Source organism: Lepidochelys kempii, chromosome 7 (assembly GCF_965140265.1).
Source record: "Lepidochelys kempii isolate rLepKem1 chromosome 7, rLepKem1.hap2, whole genome shotgun sequence".
Classification (NCBI taxonomy): Eukaryota; Metazoa; Chordata; order Testudines; family Cheloniidae; genus Lepidochelys; species Lepidochelys kempii.
Genome location: NC_133262.1, coordinates 114,169,508 through 114,189,343, shown reverse-complemented (window position 1 = coordinate 114,189,343; position 19,836 = coordinate 114,169,508). Strand labels below are relative to the sequence as shown.

The following is a 19,836-nucleotide window of genomic DNA, read 5'->3' as shown; positions in this document are numbered from 1 at the left end:
GTTCCGGAGTAGATGGGGAGCGCGTTCGGGGATCGATTTATCGCGTCTAGATGAGACACGATAAATCGGTCCCCAATAGATTGATTACTACCCGCCGATCCGGTGGGTAGTGAAGACCTGCCCTTAGTAAAACAACTTATTTCCCCCCTTGTCATCTTCTATACTTTCTTCTTTCCCCCTCCTCCTTTCCCTCAATGCTACCAGACTCTTAAGCCGTTAGAAGCATTGTAATGATATGTGGTGTCTGTCCTGGGGGGCGGAGGGAGGAGATGGAAATTTCTTTGGAGCAGACTTGCTGTGAATCCTGAATGTTTTCTGCTTTGAAATGAACCATGTCTTGGTGACAGTACTAATTCTTTTTCAGATGACTTTTGCCCAAAACTATTGCTGTACAATGAGTCTTTGGTTCAGTTGAGTTGCTTCAGAACTGATCAATATTTTTTACTTTGTTGCCAACTTGATGGAGTAAAAGTAATTCCTGAAATTATTCCTTTTGTGGAGAATATAATGAGTGTGTAGTTGTGTTTTTACATCCGGAATATCATTTGTTCACGTGTAGACCTGGAACAGAGTACTGGTAAAAAAGGTGGATATCTTGCAGAAGAAAGCACAAGTGTTATATATCGATTATGGCAATGGAGAAAATGCTCCACTAGATTGGATTAAACCACTCCACAAAGACATCGAACTGTTTCCTCCCTGTGTGAGTATTTCTTTTTAACTTCTAATAGCTAGCTGGGTAAGCAAATGTTGTATTTAAATGAACAGTTGTCAGTTAAATCAGTGTTTCTAGTGGCATGCTATAATTGCAGTTACCACAACATTTTGTTAAAAGATAATATTGCAAGCGTAGTTTGGTATCATTCCTTTTATAATGATTAGGGGTATGATGTTGTCATGGTAAAATTACACATAATTCATGGCATAGTCACAGTAAAAAATAGATGATTTCACCATATGGTCATGGCAACCTTGTACACCCAGCTGCCATGCATTAGCAGTTAGCTTGTTTTGATATAGTCCTCTCTAAAACAGGACTAGATCAGATTGAACCAACTAACTGTTAATCAGTGCTTGAATTATGGTGGGAGGGGGGGTCTGCCCTGTCCTCTCTTCCACTCAGTGTAGCTGGGTTCCCTGTAGCGGCAGCTCCCATTTTCTGCCTTCTTTCCTTCTTGTAGGTCCCCTGGACCTTGATTTCTACCCCCTTTCCTCATCTCCCTCCCTAGCTGGTTGCTGGGACCTGCTACCTGGGCGTGGTGCTTCACTTGGCAGGTCCCAGGCCCCAAGGCCCTAGTCTGGAGAGAGGCCTCTTCGTCCTAGCAGGAAGAGGGCAGCGCTGTCCTGTGCCCTGGCCAGTTTCTCTGCAGAGATCAACTCAAGTCCTCTGCATCTCATCCTGATCACTCTTCCTCCAGTGACAAGCTGGAGGGGGGTGGGGACTGGGATCAGAGTGGGGTCAGGGATCGAGGAGACTGGGGATGTGTGTGTTGCGATTGAGTGATTTGGGGGAGATTACTGGGGGCGGTGGCATTCAAAGAGGACTAGATCAAAGTGAACTAATGAGGTGTTAATGCATGGCAGCAGGATAAATGGCATAATTCATGGTTCTGTGACAGTGGTGAGCTTTCATGATGGAGTTGATGTAAATGGCAGAATTCCTGAGTTCCATGACAGTGGTGACCACCATGACAGAATCGTATCTCTACTAATGATTCAGTTACTGTTAGTAATTCAGAGTTATGGTTTTGTGAAGTGTTGAAAGTGTGGCAATTGAAAATTTGTCAAAAGTTATTAGAGAATTTTGGCCTCTGCATATTTCCACTCATGGAAGACATGCCACCCAGTGCAGGCTAGACACTAGAACCTTCTCCAAGTGGTGCTTGTTGAAGCTCAGATAACACCAGCTAATTTTCCATCATCTAACATACTGTCACCCACACATCTCACCTAATGCTGAAGCACTAGTGAAATATTTTTTCTTTGAACCTTTACAGGTTGCGAATTATTTTAGACTGTAGTATTTGGACAAATATTAATTTGCTACCTGGAATGAGTCCACCAAATCCATTTTCACTTGAGAATTTATACTGAGATCTCAAACTGGTGTTCTATCCCTATACACCTAACATATACACCATGAGAAATAGGTGGCTATTTAAGCAGTATTTTGGAGCTTGTCCTCTCCCATGTCTATTGCATTTGGGCTGGTTCTCTTCCTGAAAATTGAGGCAGTTCTGACTTGCCCATGAAGCTCTGGGTTTTAGCTATGTCTCTTCTACCCTTGTGCCAGATTTTTTCTGTGTGTTGTTCACTGCTAGCATCCCAGCCTTTGGAGCTAATTTAAGGAAAGCTGTGACAAGACACAGAGACTTACTTCCACAGTGTCATGGAACCAGGAGACATCAGTCAGCCTTTGCCCAAAGCTCCTGGGTCGTCTTCACAGAGATTGTTTCATGGACAAGACAGTCTCCTTTACTACGCAGCTCTGTATCCTTAGAGCAGGTCTACTCTGTGCACTGAATGAAGTAGGAATCCTGTGGGGCAAAATGGTATGTGATCATAAATAAGGACGGTTATAATACATATATAAAATAAGACTAAATTAGAATAGCAAAAGCCATCTTAATTCTGGTGTTTCCGTTCTTTTGGGCTCTTGACTTTACAACCTTAACGTTCTTTTAAATGGCTTTGTGTGTGTAATTTCCTAGATTTTTAAAAAGCAAACTGGAAAAACAAATTCCATCTCTTTGCATCATATTGATACCCATGTGGTTCATCAGCACTGTTGAGCATACCCAATGTGGATGAAATCGTAGAGATTGTAACTGCAAAAATCTGAAGTTTCTTCAGGATAGGTATAAAGAGCTGTGACTTTTTCCCCCAGAGACTTAAAACTTGGCCACATTTGGGCAGTTTTTCACAGGGATGGCAAAATATGCACCCCTAAATACAAATCCTTCCTTCCTTTTTTCCCCTCAAAACTTCAAGTATAGGGTCCTTGAGAAGCTCTCTTTTATTTAAATTGGGGGAAGCACCCTTTCCAGATGTGCAAGGGGAGTACTGTTTTGCCCATAGCTTCCTACCAAGATGCTCATGAACATGCTTCCGTGTTTGGGTGGGGAACTCACCTGGGACATCTTCAGACCCAAGATGTCTGGATTGCCGGTGAGACTCACAATCATATAAATATACTTGCTGATAACCTATGCTGTCATACAGTTGTCATTCATAAAGCCATGTTATTTTTTAAAAAGGCCAAAAATGACTCTGAACTTAAAGTAGATGGTAACAGTGAATCCCAGTAATGATTGCACCTTAAGATATTCTAAACAAAAAGCTTTCGACTATGCTGTAGCTGTTAATCGCTTCATGCTGACTCAAGACATTCTAGGCTTTAGAGTTTTAATGCTGGAATCTTAAGATCAGAAATCAGAGCTATGGGTCTAGCATTCACAGATATCCCTTCCCACTCTGTGGGGTTTGACAGTCCACGTCACAGTTCTCAATACAATAGCAATGTAGTAATGTTTTGTAAGACAGGGAGGATCATTCCCTCTTTGCCAGGAAACTGTTTGTTTTTGGAACTGGTGCATTTGCCACCAAATCATTCCAGTAGCTCTGCTTCTGCCAGAATTATAAAATGTCCTAGGACCATCTCCACAGACAGTTCACAAGGAAACCACAAATGGACTGTCATGGACTCTGTCATCCAGAACATCTTTCTGTAAGTGGGGTCACCTGACTGTCTATCTGTTCGCCTCAAAGGTTAATGTCAGCTGTTTTGCTCAAAGGGCAGGGTCTGAACCAGGTTCTCTGACAAATACTTTCCTCAACTTGTGGACTCCAGGAATGATCTAGGCTTATCCACTGATACCATTAATACCAAGGGTTTTCAGAAACCACATTGTAGGATTCAGCAGTGATGATCATATTAAAACCAGCCCAGACAGTTCTGATACTGGAACCTCATGAACTTGTCCACTCAGCCACAGATATCCTCATCTCTTTTAACTATCATAATCTCCCAGAATGAAGGATACTTTCTACATCTGGACCCAGCTTTGTTGCACTTGACAGGGCAGATGCTGGCTTGCTAATCATCATGGAGAGAAGCTGCTCTATGGAGGTCAGAGCACACTAGTTCAGAAAAGACTCTACTAGACTAATATAAGCAGCCAGGTGGAAAAGATGTCCTGTTTGGGCGGAGCAATGCCATCTATGTCCTCTAAAGATTCCTATTCTTTCCATTGTGGATGATGCACTCTCACTCACTAACTCAGGGCTATCAGTCAGCTCCACAGGAGTACACTGAGCAATATCAGCTCAACAGCCCCTCCCTCTGGGGTCACACCATATTCTCCTTCCCCACAGTCACTAAGTTCCTTAAGGCTCTTATTTCCCCCCAGTCCCAGAGCCCTCTCCTTTTCCCTTTTGCATCCCTGTCATCATGCTCATTCTTGCTCACTCTGCATCCATCTCCGAAGAGGGCCTTACATGTCTACATAGCAGCTAGGAGGTGTAAAAACCCAGTATGAATGTGGCAACCTGGGTGGTGACATAGGCTAGCTGCCCGCATACACTCTTGCCCGACCCCATGGATATGTACTCTGGCAGCTAGCCCAAGCCAGCCAACACAGCCACGCTGCTATTTTTAGCATGCTAACTTGAGCAGAGCTTGCATGTGAATGTCTACCTGTGCTAGGATTTGCACCTCCTAGCTGCTGTGCAGACATAACTGAAGTGGCTATAACATCAATTTGAAAGTTTGAAATGCAGGTTCTCATGTCTTTTCAGTCTTAGTGTGTTCTGTTAGGACAAAGTGCCGTAAGGCCTCATGCTAATTTTGTTTTTTCCTAAGTGGTAGCCTTCCATTTAAATCAGGTGATTTATCTGCCTGTTTTCTTAAGTCCCACTACAAAGAGAAACTAGAAAGTACACATTTGGTGTTTGTAGGGCTCTTTCATTTTACCTTGACAGGATCAAACTTTTCAGACTCCCTGAGACTATTTGTGGCATTCACAGATAGGATGAAAGTTCAGGCAAGATCTATCCAAAAGCTAAGTGTGGGGTATCTAATTGTATTAGGGTATGCTATGAGCTAACAAGATCAGATCCACCCATGCAGGTAAGAGCCCACTGTACTGGAACTCAGGCAGCTTCTGTGGCTTCCCTAAGATGCATTCCTATCTGAAACCCTCAGAGTGGCTACTCTGGGATCAGTCCACACATTTACATGTTTTCACATTACACAGCATAGTTGGGGTATCAAGATCTGAAACCCCCTTTATCAGAGCTGTCCTGGAGCCTTTATTTAAGTAGACTTTCTGAGCACTTACTTCCTTTATACTAGGTCACTGCTTGTTAGTCACCAAAAGTGGAATACATATTGACAGTCATTTAGAGAGAACAGTTACATGCTCTAGAGTAACTGGCTTTTTGAGATGATGTCCGTATATCTATTCCACTCCCTGCCCTTCCTCCCTCCTCCTGTGGAGTTCTATAGCAGTTGGCTTCTGTGTCTGTGAAAGAACTGAAGGATGTGGAGGAGGGGAAGCACAAGGGCAGTCTTGCACATGGGGTACATGTGCACACCAGAAGTGGAGTATATATGGACAATAGGTCTTGACACATCTGCACGTATTGTAGGGTATGTAACCATTCTGTATGGCACAATGAATGAGGATAACAGTGGAGGCAGGGAAAGAACAGGAACAAGAATTCAATATATTGTCCCTTAGTTCCCCTGTAACCGTAGGACCTTATGTAAATAGCTTGAATTGTTAATATGGACTTGATTGACTTGAGTGCAAAAACAAAAATAAGAACCAGTGACTATATTTCTTGCAAACCAAAGATTTTGCAGGCTCTAATTTTATTTTCTTAAAAAATGTATTCTTTTTTGGTTTTCTCTTTCAGGCCATTAAGTGTTGTGTTGCTAATGTTGTTCCAAAACAAGGAGGATGGAACAAAGACTGTGCTAACATTATTACCCCTCTGCTCGTGGGACAGTACTGTTCGGTGACTGTTGTTGACCTATTACAGGAGGAGATGATGACTTGTTTCGCTGTAGATGTTGTCTTGCCAGGTTCTGGTAAGATGGGTTTGATTGTTCAGGGACATATCTTAAAATTGTCAATTGTGATTCTCATTTCTGTTCCCTTAAAGGGTTTTACAGAAATAAGATCGCACACTTTTTACCTAAAATGTTTAGTTTTCTAGTCTTAGAAATTTGAATAGCTGCAATAGAGAGAGATCTTGTTTTGAAAAGTTGTGTGTCTTGATTGGCTTAATCTCATGCTTTGTTGCCTACCTTTATAAACTTAAATTCTTCAGTAGTGAACCTTTAATAAGATCATTTAGAAAGTCTGGATAATAATTTTCTTGCCATATGGTGCTAGTCTTTATAGAGCTTTTGTCTACTGGCATGTAGTGACTTGGGGTTATTTCCTTACATTCTTTCTTACTGTAATTTTTTTTCACACTGTTTACTTTGAGGTAGTTGCCTTTTCCAGGCACAACTGTATCTCTGCCCTGTAGTGATGTTATACAGTAATAATATGGCTGTGACTAATGCATCTTAGTTTTTGTGGTCCTAGTGTACATTAAATGGATTCTCAAAGACCTATCAGGTTTTATCTTTCCCCTCAAGCTATCACTATAGGGCAGACTTAAGGTTGTTTGGGACCCTAAACTGCATTTCTTACCTTAACATATTTGGATTTCTTTTAATTATTAATTTAATTTTGAATTTCCTGAGTTTGTAATGCATGGTTTTGAAAACTTTTTATCCTTAAATTACTGGCACATACTCTCAACCTTAAACCCAGCTTCTAAGAGGTGTTTTTTTTGTTTTTTTTCCCTCCTGGGAATTTCTTTAGTTTTTAAAAAATGTAGTTAAAATTACATACTAAACTAACTAACATAAAAACTAAACAAGAATTCCCCCCAAAATGCTAGTGTGTGTGATATTTCTAATTATTTGAAGACATAATACCAATCTTAAATATTTACATGTTAAGGACAGAGTCCTCAGTGGAGAAGGGTAGCATGAAGCAGCCAGAGTGCATTGGCCAGTTAAGCAGCTGTAAACCCAGCCTTGCATTGCTATAACAGCTGAGAGATACTAGTGGATCTGGACCTAAATTTGCAATTAATTTATTGGTTTTGAGGGCTCTTTGTGAAACCAGTGCTATGTGAAGAGGGGAGGTAGGGAAAGCTGAGTTCTATTGTACCTGCTCTTTTGGGTTTCCCATTGTGCAGCTTTGGTGTGCCATGAAGTTAAGGCAGTGGTACCATCTAGTCTTTTAGTCACTGATGTCCATACTATGTCTGCAGGCACAGAACCTTTAAAAAATAGTGATATTTGAGCCAGCTAACTTACCAATGAGAACTCTTGACACACATAGCTAGTTTTCTTCATGCTATTGAGTAGTGATATCAAATAGAATGATATCAAATAGAAGGAACAGAAATGGACGCTGTGTAGAGTCAAGCCACGAGTGTTTATTACGCACACCGCTGGCGGAGAGTCACTTTGTTTATTAGGCTCAGTGAGACACTGCTAAACAATTGATTACAATAGATTATATAGAATGCCGATGGGCGGAGGGAAGCGACGGGGTAGGAGTTCCCGAGCCCCTGGATAGGTTCTGGCAGCAAGACAAAATTAGCACAATAAGCTAATAGTCTAAAAGATTACTTAATGGCTTCACCCATAGCTCAGGTTAACATAGTTGTTATTCGCCAAAATTTTACTTTTAAAATGTGTAAGTTGAATCCTGATTTCAGGTCCTTAGGGGTGACGGTGGCTCTTTCCAGACAGGTGTGGCCCACAGGTATATCTCTGGAGGATTTAAAACAAAAGGATCGTGAAGAGTACACAGCAATAACAATTGTTTGGTTTTACCTTTGCATTTTTGTGAACTATGATTGGCATTGGTGAGGGAGGGATTCATCTGTGAAAGGGAGGATGTCATATCTCATGCTGACATGTTAGGCCTCTCCCTGAACTCTGGTTGGCATTTGGGGAGTGTGTGTTATCTCCTTCCTGCACTGGGGGGTAGACTTTGAGGCTCCTCTCAGTGCGTTGTGTGCCAGTAACGCATGATAAAGACACCCAATTACTGCTCTCCACCTGGAGTTATGCTGTTTCAGCTCATAATATCTATAGTGAACAAACAAGGGTTGTTTCCTGCTTTTTCCAGTTTCCTTAGCCATGTATTTTCCATTGTTAGCCAGGCCTCATGCCTTAGAACAGGCCATGGAGTTTGGGCCTATGAGAGAGATTTTTAATAGAGACTGTAGTCAAGATCTTACATACATATTATTGGGATTTTGGCCCTTCATTAGCTATAAAGGAAGAATGCTGATTGAGTTACAGTGGCCCCACTTAAGTTATCTGAGCCTGGCAGTAGCCCGTATAATCATAAGATACGATCATTACTAATCTAGTTTAATTATAACCCAACTTATTCAAATATAGGTTGTGCATGAGATAAAATTAATTTTTGTCTATATTGAGAGTTTGAAGTATTTGTGGTGTTCTGCTCGTTTGGGACAAAGAGAAGAGACTGTCACAGACACTGAAGATCTTAAAGGACCCAGTTTTTAATTAACTCATAAACTAATGGATGTACTTGTAAATTCTCAGGCCTCATCCTGTACTCAAAGTGCTGTAAGTTTGGGGAAGATCTGGAGCAGTTGAATCCTGCTTGGTGTGACACATGCAACTCAGCCTTAACTATAGAGTCATGGCATGATAAATTCAGTAGCAATTGTTATAGATATTTTGGTGAAGTGAAATTAGCAAGGTGGTAATAATTGAGAAATGGGTGTTTTTAGGAAGCTTCTTAGTAGTCAAACTACTCGGAGACTTGTTTGTATATCTATATAAAAATGTTATTTGACATCCATGGCATGCTAGACGCTTGACCAACAAGTAAAATAGACACAGTCTAAGTCAGATTTTCCAGGGTTCATAGTTTAGAGAGTGCGTTCAGAAAACATGATTTTAAAAAACTAGTCTGAGACTGCCTTTGTATGTAAATTAGTTTAATTTACATAAATATGTATTATAGGGAAACACCTAGATAAAATACTTCTCGAAATGGGGCATGAATTGAGTCCAAAGAGGAAAGAAACTAAGAAAATGAACCCAGATACAGGTGAGTAAACCAATCAGGCTTTTGACAGATTAATCTGAAATTTGGGAACGGTATCTTCTCCTATTTTGGATGGTGTGGAGTTAATGGTGAAGTTAGGTTGCCCTCTGTTTCAAACTTAAGACGCTGGACAGTGGAACTAGCTTCAATTCACTGACTGATGTGGTGTGTGTTATTAGAATATTAACTCAGTAAAATAGCTTCTCCTATCATGTTTGTATTTCCTCAGGTACTGTGTTACAAAAGGATTCTGAGGGAGAAAGAGAAAAAACAGCTGAAGATGAAGAACTGGTTCACAATAGTGATTTAGCCATAAAGGTTTTTTCCGTATCCGTGGGAGATACATTTTCTGGTGTAGTTGCCCATATTCAAACGCCAGAAGACTTTTTCTGTCAGCAGATTCATAATGGCCGTAAGTGAATATATTCATACAGGTCATTCTAAAGTAAACGTGTTAACATAATAGTTTATGCAAAAATGGTATATTACAATTATATATACTAATTTTCTTTTTAATAAAAAGCACCTGAAGGTCCCAGGGGAAGAAGGTGGGACCAGAAGGAGGGGAAATGGAGTTGGGGGAATAAACTAGGAGCCCTAGAATAAGAGTGGCATGTAACTTGAAGCCTAGAATAGCTGGTGAGGACCTATGAGTCTGGAAGAGGCTGAAAACAGCAAGATCCTATGGCACAGAGTTTAGCTTTCTTGTGTTGCCACTTGACCGAATTATTTTTTCTGCCTTACTTGTACAAAAAAATGTGATTTTTTTTTTTGATTTGTTGAACTGACCCAAAAAATATTATTTAATGCTGAACTGATTCTAAACTACTACTAATAGTGCGATATTTCCTTTATAGCAGTTGCTGTTTGAGTGCTTGATGCCTCTGTTCTCTCTCATGGCTAAGTCCACAGATTGTTAGTTTGGGTCATTGCCTGTCTGCCCCCTACTGCTACAGAATCAGAGCTGATTGGATGGCAGACGAGGGACTAGCCCCCACTTTTCAGAGACCCTTCCCCTTAGTTTCGGGTTTGTTCTGCCTCCAGTAGCTACTGACAGGGAAGTGGAATTCAGCACCTGCTGCAAGAGAGAATGGGAAAACAAAACCCAAAATATGAAGATGTAGTTTGTCTCATACAGCGCCACTCCCGACTGCTCAAGTAACGGGCTATTAGGATGATGGAGAAAGTCCAGACAGGAGACTAAGGCTATGTTCCTCCTGCTTTGCATCCCTGCAATAAGTTTGTGCCTTGTTTTCCAGCTGCCTCATTCTCTGGGTTGGAAATTGTTTTGCTCTGGTGGCCTTATTCTGACCCAGGAGCTAGTTCCCCACTAGCCAGACTACGAATGTCTTGAAGGATGTAAGAAAAATGGAGAGCCCTTTGGCCACCAGAGGCAGATATGTCAAAGGACAGCATCCTGTCACAGGGAAACCGTAGGCGGGCCCGGGAGAGCAAGAAGTGACTAAGACTGTTTCAGGGATGTGCCCTCCTGCAAAGCAGGTCACATCATTACACACACCCCGCCCATCTGTGTCAGGAAATTCAGTCTCCTTCCATTAGCCTCTGGGAAGGTCAGGAATTCTGCATAGATAGATATATAGGGAAGAAGAAGGGAATCTCATTGGGAAGAAATTCTCTCTTGGGCTAGGCAGCTCTTGGGTTTGGTATGAAAAGCACCATTACCTCAAAGTCTGCTATCTTGGAGCCCTGGGCAGCAGCTTAATATCCCCTTACTAGCATTTGGTCTGCTCTCCAAAGGGCAAAGATAGAGATGCATTTAGCAGAGGAGGTTCATGGTATTCCTCACCTGACTCAGATTCCCAATCCCCATCTCCCCTAAAGAGTAAAATTTAAAAAAGTGGGGAAAGGGTTCAAAAAATTACCACAGAAATATTGGAAAAAAACTTGGCCTGTTCTTCTGAGAATAGCAGTTTCTTTAACGCATCACCAGAGCAAAAAACTCTGCTCACGAGGTTTTGATCCATGGAAAGCAAAAAAATAATAAAAGTATTTCTTTATCTTCATCATCATTTAATTCATTTTCATCCTCATCTTCATGGGTATCACCAAAGAAAAAGAAGACGAGGTAGTATGTTCAATCCAAATCCCAGAGAGGAGAAAGTCAAGACAAAAGTCAGGATTTTCTTCAGAGGAGGAAGGTGAACTCTAAAATCAGAATCTAAATAGCAGGATGAAGCAAAGCAAGAGGATCTTTTTCAAACTGTCATTTGAGAAGATGTTACAAAGGGTGATTAGATACTTCAGGTATTTTGTTGGATGAGCCCACTAGCAAATACTACAAGGAAGAAAAAACGATTGGTCCAGAAATTACAAAAAAATATTTTCCAGCTGTTTCATAATCTGAACTATACATTGCCCTTCACATCTTTTTGGAAAAAGTAATTAAAGCCAAATGGGAAATACTGTAAAAACCTGAGGAATATCCAGGTATATCAAAAAAATTCTACAACGAACACTGTAGCAAAGGAGATTTTGTCTCTTCCCAAAGTGTCAGAGCAGTTTCAGCACTAGTCTAAGATGCAGGTATCCTAATGGAAGGGGATTTTTTCCCAAAAGAACTCAACAATTGCAGAATGGAAATACCATTGTTCTGTACGTTCGGGGGGAGGGATAGCTCAGTGGTTTGAGCTTTGGCCTGCTAAACCCAGGGTTGTAAGTTCAATCCTTGAGGGGGCCATTTAGGGATATGGGGCAAAAATTGGGGATTGGTCCTGCTTCGAGCAGGGGCTTGGACTAGATGACCTCCTGAGGTCCCTTCCAACCCTGATATTCTATGATTCTATGAATCTATGATCTTCCTATCTGGGCTTCTTCTGCAGCAACATGTTGTGTAAGGACAGTCCTGGCCTGGATTGACAGTTTTTTGCAGCTAGAGTGCCCCCCCAAAAAAGACGAAGAAATCGTTTTGGTTAGGTTCGGAGTTAAAGAAAATCTCAATGGCTTCAGCCTTCATAACCAACAAAACCAGGGATACTTTGATGTTTTCAGCACATGTCACGGCCTCCAGCATGGTGACCAGATAGCATCCCTGTTTATGAGCCTGGAAAGACAATATAGAAGCCAGAATCACGTTAGTGTCTTCAAAATATTCAGGAGGTGGCTTATTTGGAGAGCTGTTAGAGACAAAGTGATGCTGGAATCCTCAGATAACTCAAAAAAGATCTTACAGAACAATCCTTACTCCAAATCTGGGTATAGGGATAGCTGACCTTATTACAGGTATGAATCTCGTTTTCTTGGCTACTGAAAGTATGGAAGGCAAGATTACAGCAAATGTAAGCCTTGAAAGGGTAGATATCAGTCTTCCTGCAATGCAAATTCCAACACTTAAAAACAATGCCTGACTAAGTCTGGAGAATTCCAACGAGTGACAACTGCGGGTAGACTATTAAAATTCAGGGACCAGTGATCTTTCTCCCTATCAGACTAATGGATCCTGGATGTGTTTTGACAAGGGTACATCATAGAATTCTCAAATATTTGGAGTCTTCTTTTTCTCCCTTCTCCAGTATCCTTAAATCCACAAACAAGGAAAATATGCTAAAGGCCATAAATCAGCTTCTGCAAATCGGCAAGATAATTACCAAGGTGGAGATGTTCTCTGAACATACTCACTTGTTTTTTGTACCTAAGAGATCCAGGGAGGACAGAGCATTGTTGGACTTAAAACACCTGAACAAGTTCATAAGAAGGGCCAGAGTCAAGATGGAGATCTTAAAGTCCATAGTAGTGGCAATATGACAGAGGGATTATTTTTCAGCAATCAGTTTGAAGGAGGCCTATCTTCATATGCAAGTTCAGTAGGTACACAGGAGATTTCTGTGCTTCGTTCATGGGGTCAATTGTTTTTTTTATACAAAATTCTGCCTTTCAGACAGTCATCTATATCTCACAAAAGTCCCCATTCTGGTGGCTTTGCTCAAGCAGAACAGGATACAGGTATACCCTTTCCTGGATATCATTCTAGTCAGCGCCTCCTCCAAGGAGGGGTCTATTTTGGTGGCTCAGACAAAAATCCAAATGTTGCAACAGCCTTCTCAGCACCTAGTTAATCTTGGTGTGTTGATGGACACAGAGGCCCACAAAATCTTTATCAGCTGAAAAATGGGACGAGATCAATTCAGCAGTTAACCGTCCTGAGGAGGTATCACATGACATGGGTAGGCACTCTGAGTGTTGTAGGGATGGTCATGTCCTGCACAGGCATAGTGCCTTTGGCAAGAATGCATATGAGGATTCTCCAGAGTTTCCTGCTGTCCCTTCTCCACCATTTTCTGATTATTTTTTTTTCCCATCTTGGAAGTTGAACATTTTGTCATTTGTGTTGAAATCCCTGGGTTGGTGGATGAGTCCAGAGAGATTTCAGGGAGATCTGGCCAAGGCAGAATCAAAGCAGTATGTCATCACAGATGACAGTCTGGAAGGTTGGGAAACATTCTCTGAGAAGTTGGTGGCTCAAGGGATATGGTCCATCTCAGAATGAAAGAAAAACACACATTTTCCTAGAGCTGAGGCTGGGCAATTAAGTATGCTCTTTGACAGCGGGCCCCAGCATTGCTGAATAGTCATATTTTGGTAATCACACACATGGCAGCGATGGCATACATAAACCATCAGGAGGGTACGAGGTCAAGGGATCTGCAAAAGGAAGCAGCATCTGTGATGCAGTAGATGGAAGTCCACCTATGGTCTATCAGGGCCCTGTATACCAAGAGCACCAATAATGTGAAGACTGACTGGCTGAGCAGAAGAAAAATTGATCAGGCAGAATGGAGTTTTCACAATGAATCCTTTTGGAGTTCTGATTTTGGATCTTTCCATCAAAGGTTCACCAATAATTTGCAGGAAGAAGGCAGCCAGGATCCCTAGGCATAGATGCCTTGTCACTAAAGTTTCAAAAGGGCTTACTTTATGCTTTTCCCCAGTGCCCATCATCACAAGTGTAATACAGAAGACCAGGAAGGAGGAAATGGACTTGGTGGGATTGCATCATTATGCAGGTATGGAATGACGAGCAGTGGCTGCAAAACTTTCCAATGTGCAAAGCTCACCTTCCTGGAACTTTGTGCAGAGCTCGTCCCTGCCCTGCAGCATAAGGATACCAAAAATGAGAGCTGTTCTCTTGGTGAAGAAGTGTGGGGTGATCGCTGTGTGGAAGCTGGCAACGCCAGACCACTCCTGGTCAGTCGCGAATCAGTTTGGAGTTGGGAAGTCCACCCTGGGGGTTGCAGTCACACAAATGTGCAGGGCCATTAATCGCATCCTTCTATGAAGGACTGAGACTCTGGGAAATGTGCAGGAAATAATGGATGGCTTTGCAGAAGTGGGATTGCCTAAATCTGGCAGGTCAATAGATGGCACGTATATCCCGATGTTGGCCCCAGACCATCTTGTGACAGAGTTCCTCAAGAAAAAGAGCTACTTCTTTCTGGCATTGCAGGCACTTGTGGATCACCAGGATCGTTTCACTGATACCAACGCAGGGTGGTCAGGGAACGTGCATGATGCATGCATCTTCAGGAACCCTTGCCAGTATAGAAAGCTGCAAGCAGTGACTTTCTTTCCAAACCAGAAGATTCAAATGGGGGATGTTGAAATGCCCATAGGGGTATGCTGGGTTTCCCAGGATCATTTTCTCACATGGCTCATGAAGCCTTACACCGGAAACCTTGGCAGCAGCAAGGAGCTCTTCCACAACAGGCTGAGCAGGTGCAGAATGACCATTGAATGTGTGTTTGGCAGATTAAAGGCTTGCTGGCGCTGCCTTTATGGCAGGTTAGACCTCAGTGTGAAAAATATTCCTATGGTCACAGTAGTCTGCTGTACTCTGCATAATATTTGTGAAGCTAAGGGGGAAAAGTTTCCCCAGGGGTGGAGCGTCTGCTGGATCGGCTGATTTTGAGCAGGGCTATTGGAACCAGGGCTATGAGAGGAGCTCAGAGGGGGGCTATTCAAATCATAGAGGCTTTGACAATGAACTCCAGTAATGTGCCTTCATGAAAGGCATTCAGCCAGGCTTTGTTTACTTGCCACCTGGAATGAACCTTGTGGTAATTGCTTCCTGAGTGTGATCTGAAATGTGCCAATTGCCACTGTGTGTGAATTCCAGCAGCAAGGTATGGGAGAAAAATGAAATAAGGATTAATTTTCTATGAGTAAATTTTTATTAAACAGCAATAACAAATACATAGAATTCAATTTCTTGCAAGGGACATGATACCGAGTAAGACTCTCCTCTTAATGGAGGCTGTCATAGCTGTGTATAAATCCAGCTGGGGTAGAGTGAAAGGGCTACTGCGATGTGCCAGGAACATGCCAGGAATGAGGTGGGGGAAGGGCATGGCATGCAGTTTTTGATAAGCTGCATGCCGAGGCAAGCATGCATGTGTTCTGACTGCACTGCAGTCAGGGACTTCAGCATCTCCATTTGGTCTTCCATCCTTTTTATCATCCGTTCCTGGCCCTGCTTCCTCTCCAGGCTAACTATATTTTCAATTTTTTGTTAATTGTCTCTCTCCACTCTCTGTGATCATGATCTGTGGTGTCAGATGATTGGAGCACCTCCCTAAATGTGTCCTCCTTTACTCCTCCTGGGTTGCCTCCTTATCAGACAGAGGCACTCCACTGGTGTGTAGGGGGTTCCCCTCAAGGGCACAGGTGCAGAAGCACAAGAAACAGAGGCAGTATTGTGAGTGCACTTACAATCATAATATTGTACTATTAAATCATAATAGTTAAATGCACCTCTTTCTCGTTCTCCCTTGGCAAGCACGCAGCTGGGCGAGTGCCCTAAACATGGTCAGTTCGGCCTGGGACGGTGGGGAGGGGAAGGCCCAAGATGGGGCAAGGGGCCTAGGTGTTTTTTTACAGGAATTGCTGCAAGCAACGAGGGATATTATTGTAAATTCTGCCACCATTTTCCACAGGTGGAGGTAATTGAGGCTGATATCTCACTCCTGAGGATAAACAAGGATGCAAAAGGGCATCTCCTGCATGTGTGTGGCTTCAGACCGGGTCCCTATGCTGCTTGCCTGTGTGCCACTTTGATTGCTGCACAAGTGATTGCTGGTTGGCGTGGCAAAGTTTCTTATAGTGGGGAAAGAAACACAGCAGCTTTGCCAAGGAAACTTGGCAGAGGATTGGCAAGTACCTCCAGGAAAGTTTCCTAGAGATCTCTCTGGAGGATACCCATGAAATCTCTGTGTGCATTAACACACTTTTCCGCAGGGCCCCCACTGAGTAGCTGCATATGGGAATGGGAAACAGATGCAAACACTACTAGTCTTGTGCATGTCTATCCCTTAACCCACTTCTAGTATATAATGAAACAAAGGACAACTCTATCTCATATAACCAAACAGTATCAAGTCAAAATGAGCACTTACCAGAGCTCCCCTCTCCTGCATCATACGCGCTGGAGTCCGAATGCTGGGACTGGTTTGAACCCTCCGGAGTTGAGAAGAGGTCCTAGCTCACCACGCTACTGGACGACCCTATCACCTGTCCCACCTCATCCTCCAACTCCACTTCCTCATCCACCACTTCATTCTCAGGAATGAGTCCGCTGGCTGCTGTCTCCAGTCCCCTGAAAGTATCCACGGGGCTCTTAGCAGTGGAGGTGGGGTCACCGCCGAGGATGGTGTCCAGCTGCTTATAAAAGTGGCGGGTCTTTGGTGCAGCACTAGGGTGACAATTTGTATCCCTTGCCTTCTGATACGCCTGCCTCAGCTCCTTGATCTTCACACACCACTGTTGCCTGTTCCTTTTGTAGCCCTTCTCCAACATGCCACAGGAAATCTGATCATAGGTATTGAAGTTCTTATGGCTGGAGTGGAGCTAGGACTGCATAGCCTCCTCTCCCCGCAGATCCAGCAACTCTGGTATATTCCAAGTGGGAGAGCGTTTGCTGCATGGAGCCGCTAGGATCAGCTGGGAAGATGCCTTATGAGCTTTCTGTGCTGAGCGAACAGCAAGTGGAATTTCAAAAAATTCCCAGTCTTTTAAAGGAGGAGAGGATGAATGCCTGTGTACCTGGCTGCAGGGCAGTAGAGTTCGAACTGCTGACAAGATTGGTCAGGATGGGCATTGTAGGACACCTCCTGGAGGCCATTTATGGCGACATAAGCAAGCGCAGTGTCTACACTGACACTGCGTCGCTCTGACTTAGCAGCAAAAAGCTCTGTGCCTCTCGGGGTGGTTTTATTTTGTCAGCGTAGCAGGAGAGTTAAATTGGCAGGAGGAGCATTGTAGTATGTACACCTCCACTGTTTTATTGATGAAAGCTGACTTTTGTCCACAAAACTGTAGTGTAGACAAGGCCTTAGTGGCCTGCAGTGGCTCAAGAGGCCTTGGTTTCTGGACATCATGAACATAACCGTGGAGCCACCATTGTTCCTGAATCTGCTGCCACATGTGTTATCCCAGAGTCTTCATTAGGATCCGAGCAAGTTAAATTTAGCACCTTGGCATTTGAAAGGAATTTTCTAAAATGAAATGGTTACTCTGCTGGTCTCACAGAAACTCTCTTAGCATATAGGAGAAAATCAATAAAAAGAGTTTACTGAAGGATCTGGTCTAAATTCAAGGCATGGTGCAGAGACACATTCAGCATCATGTAGCCAAAGTGTCTCATGCTTTGGAGTTTTTGCAAGATGGTTTTGATATCATATTGAAGGCTAATACCTTGAAAATACATATTTCTGCACTGTCTGCAATTTTAATGTATCCAGAAAATCTTCCATTTCCTGCCATGAGAACATGTTCTGCTTTATTAGAGCAGTTCAGCTCTGACATCCTCCTAAGGTGCATTGTGCTCCATATTGAGATTTGTCAGCTATAAAGGAAGAATGCTGATTGAGTTACAGTGGCCCCACTTAAATTAGCTGAGCCTGGCAGTAGCCTGTATAATCATAACAGATACAATCCTTAATAACTTAGCTTAATTATAACCCAACTTCTTCAAATGGCCAAGACTATTTCAGTGGATGACTAGTACGCCCCAGGTTCGGATCTCTTCCTCCCCCAGGGAGGTGGTCAACCCACCCTCTTCAGGGGTTCGACAAATTTAAGACCTTTGAGGACCTCTTGACGTGGATTACAGATACCCTTGATATACCACCTGAACTGACTCAGGAAAAACAATAGACAGTTGGATGTTCTCCGCCAATAATACTGAGCAGAATAGCAATGCACATTCTAGCAATGCACATTCGTCTAGTCCAACCCCCTGCTCAAAGCAGGACCATCCCTAACTAAATCATCCCAGCCAGGGCTTTGTTAAGCCTGACCTTAAAAACCTCTTAAGGATGGAGATTCCACCACCTCCCTAGGTAACACATTCCAGTGCTTCACCACCTTCCTAATGAAAAAGTTTTTCCTAATATCCAACATAAACCTCCCCCATTGCAACTTGAGACCATTACTCCTTGTTCTGTCATCTGCTACCACTGAGAACAGTCTGGATCCATCCTCTTTGGGACCCAGTTTCAGGTAGTTGAAAGCAGCTACCAAATCTCCCCTCATTCTTCTGCAGACTAAACAATCCCAGTTCCTCAGCCTCTCCTCGTAAGTCATGAGTTCCAGTCCCCTAATAATTTTTGTTGCCCTCCGCTGGACGCTTTCCAGTTTTTCCACATCCTTGTAGTGTGGGGCCCAAAACTGGACACAGTACTCCAAATGCGACCTGACCAATGTTGAATAGAGGGGAACTTTGCATACTTCTATCTCCATCCCACCCTTTGAGCCCTTGGCAACTGCTCTTTATCATTTCTCCTAACTAATGTGACTGCTATCTGGACACCTCCTGAAGAGTTGGTGAAGATCCTCATGGCAGAGTTTCCCTAAACTATATTCTATAAGGATGAGTTCAGGCCTCATCAAGTTTTTGCCTAAGGTGGTATTGGGTTTTCATCTCAATCTATTCATCTCCTACTATTCTTTTTAAAACCCCACTCTAATCCAGCCAAAATGAAACTATAAACCTTGGATGTAGTGAGAGCTTTATCTTTTTATTTAGTCAGAACTAAGTCATTCAGAGTATTAACAAGAGTGTTCATGACTTTTTCGTGGAGAGTTTCCTCTAACCCTCTATCTCCCTTCAGATTATCTAAATGGGTTTTGGACTACATCAGACTTTGCTTTCAAGGGGTTAACAAGACATTGTTAGGATGCATGCCACGAGGGCTCATGCAACCTCAGCAACTTCCCTGTCAAATGCTTGGATTTCTGAAACGTGGTGTGGGCATATAGAGCTAGGTCCACATGTTCACTTCCCATTACTTTCCTGGTTTGGGTTTCCAGATCAGATGCCACCTTTGGTAGACCAGTTCTCCAGTCACTCTTCAAGTTATACTTCTCTTTATGGTTACCATAGAGTAAGCAATGGTTACTTACCCTATGGTAAGCTTGGTTCCTTGAGATGTGTTATCCACACAGGTTCCACTACCCACCTTGCATCCTCACTAATTGAAGTCCCACTATGTGGGATTTTTATTGTCAAAGAAACTGAGTAGCAGTTGCATGTCCTGCTTGGCTGCGGTGGGCAAGAGAATATGAGGGGATGCTATTCAAAAAGAATCTGATCTTGGGCATGTAAGGCACTTGTGTACCAAGAGTGGAATCTGTGTGGACAACCATTTAGAGAGCCGGTTAC

At 42.8% G+C, this 19,836-nt stretch overlaps 1 protein-coding gene across 1 annotated transcript in view; it reads left to right on the top strand.

Annotated features, from left to right (window-relative positions):
* The window catches only part of TDRD1 (tudor domain containing 1), a 52,678-nt gene that overhangs the window by 11,053 nt on the left and 21,789 nt on the right, over positions 1 to 19,836 (top strand). Inside the window, exons 9-12 of the mRNA XM_073354970.1 lie at positions 560 to 703; positions 5,920 to 6,094; positions 9,081 to 9,167; positions 9,394 to 9,576. Of these exons, the coding sequence (XP_073211071.1) occupies positions 560 to 703; positions 5,920 to 6,094; positions 9,081 to 9,167; positions 9,394 to 9,576 (589 nt within the window). The remainder of the gene's footprint in view (positions 1 to 559; positions 704 to 5,919; positions 6,095 to 9,080; positions 9,168 to 9,393; positions 9,577 to 19,836) is intronic.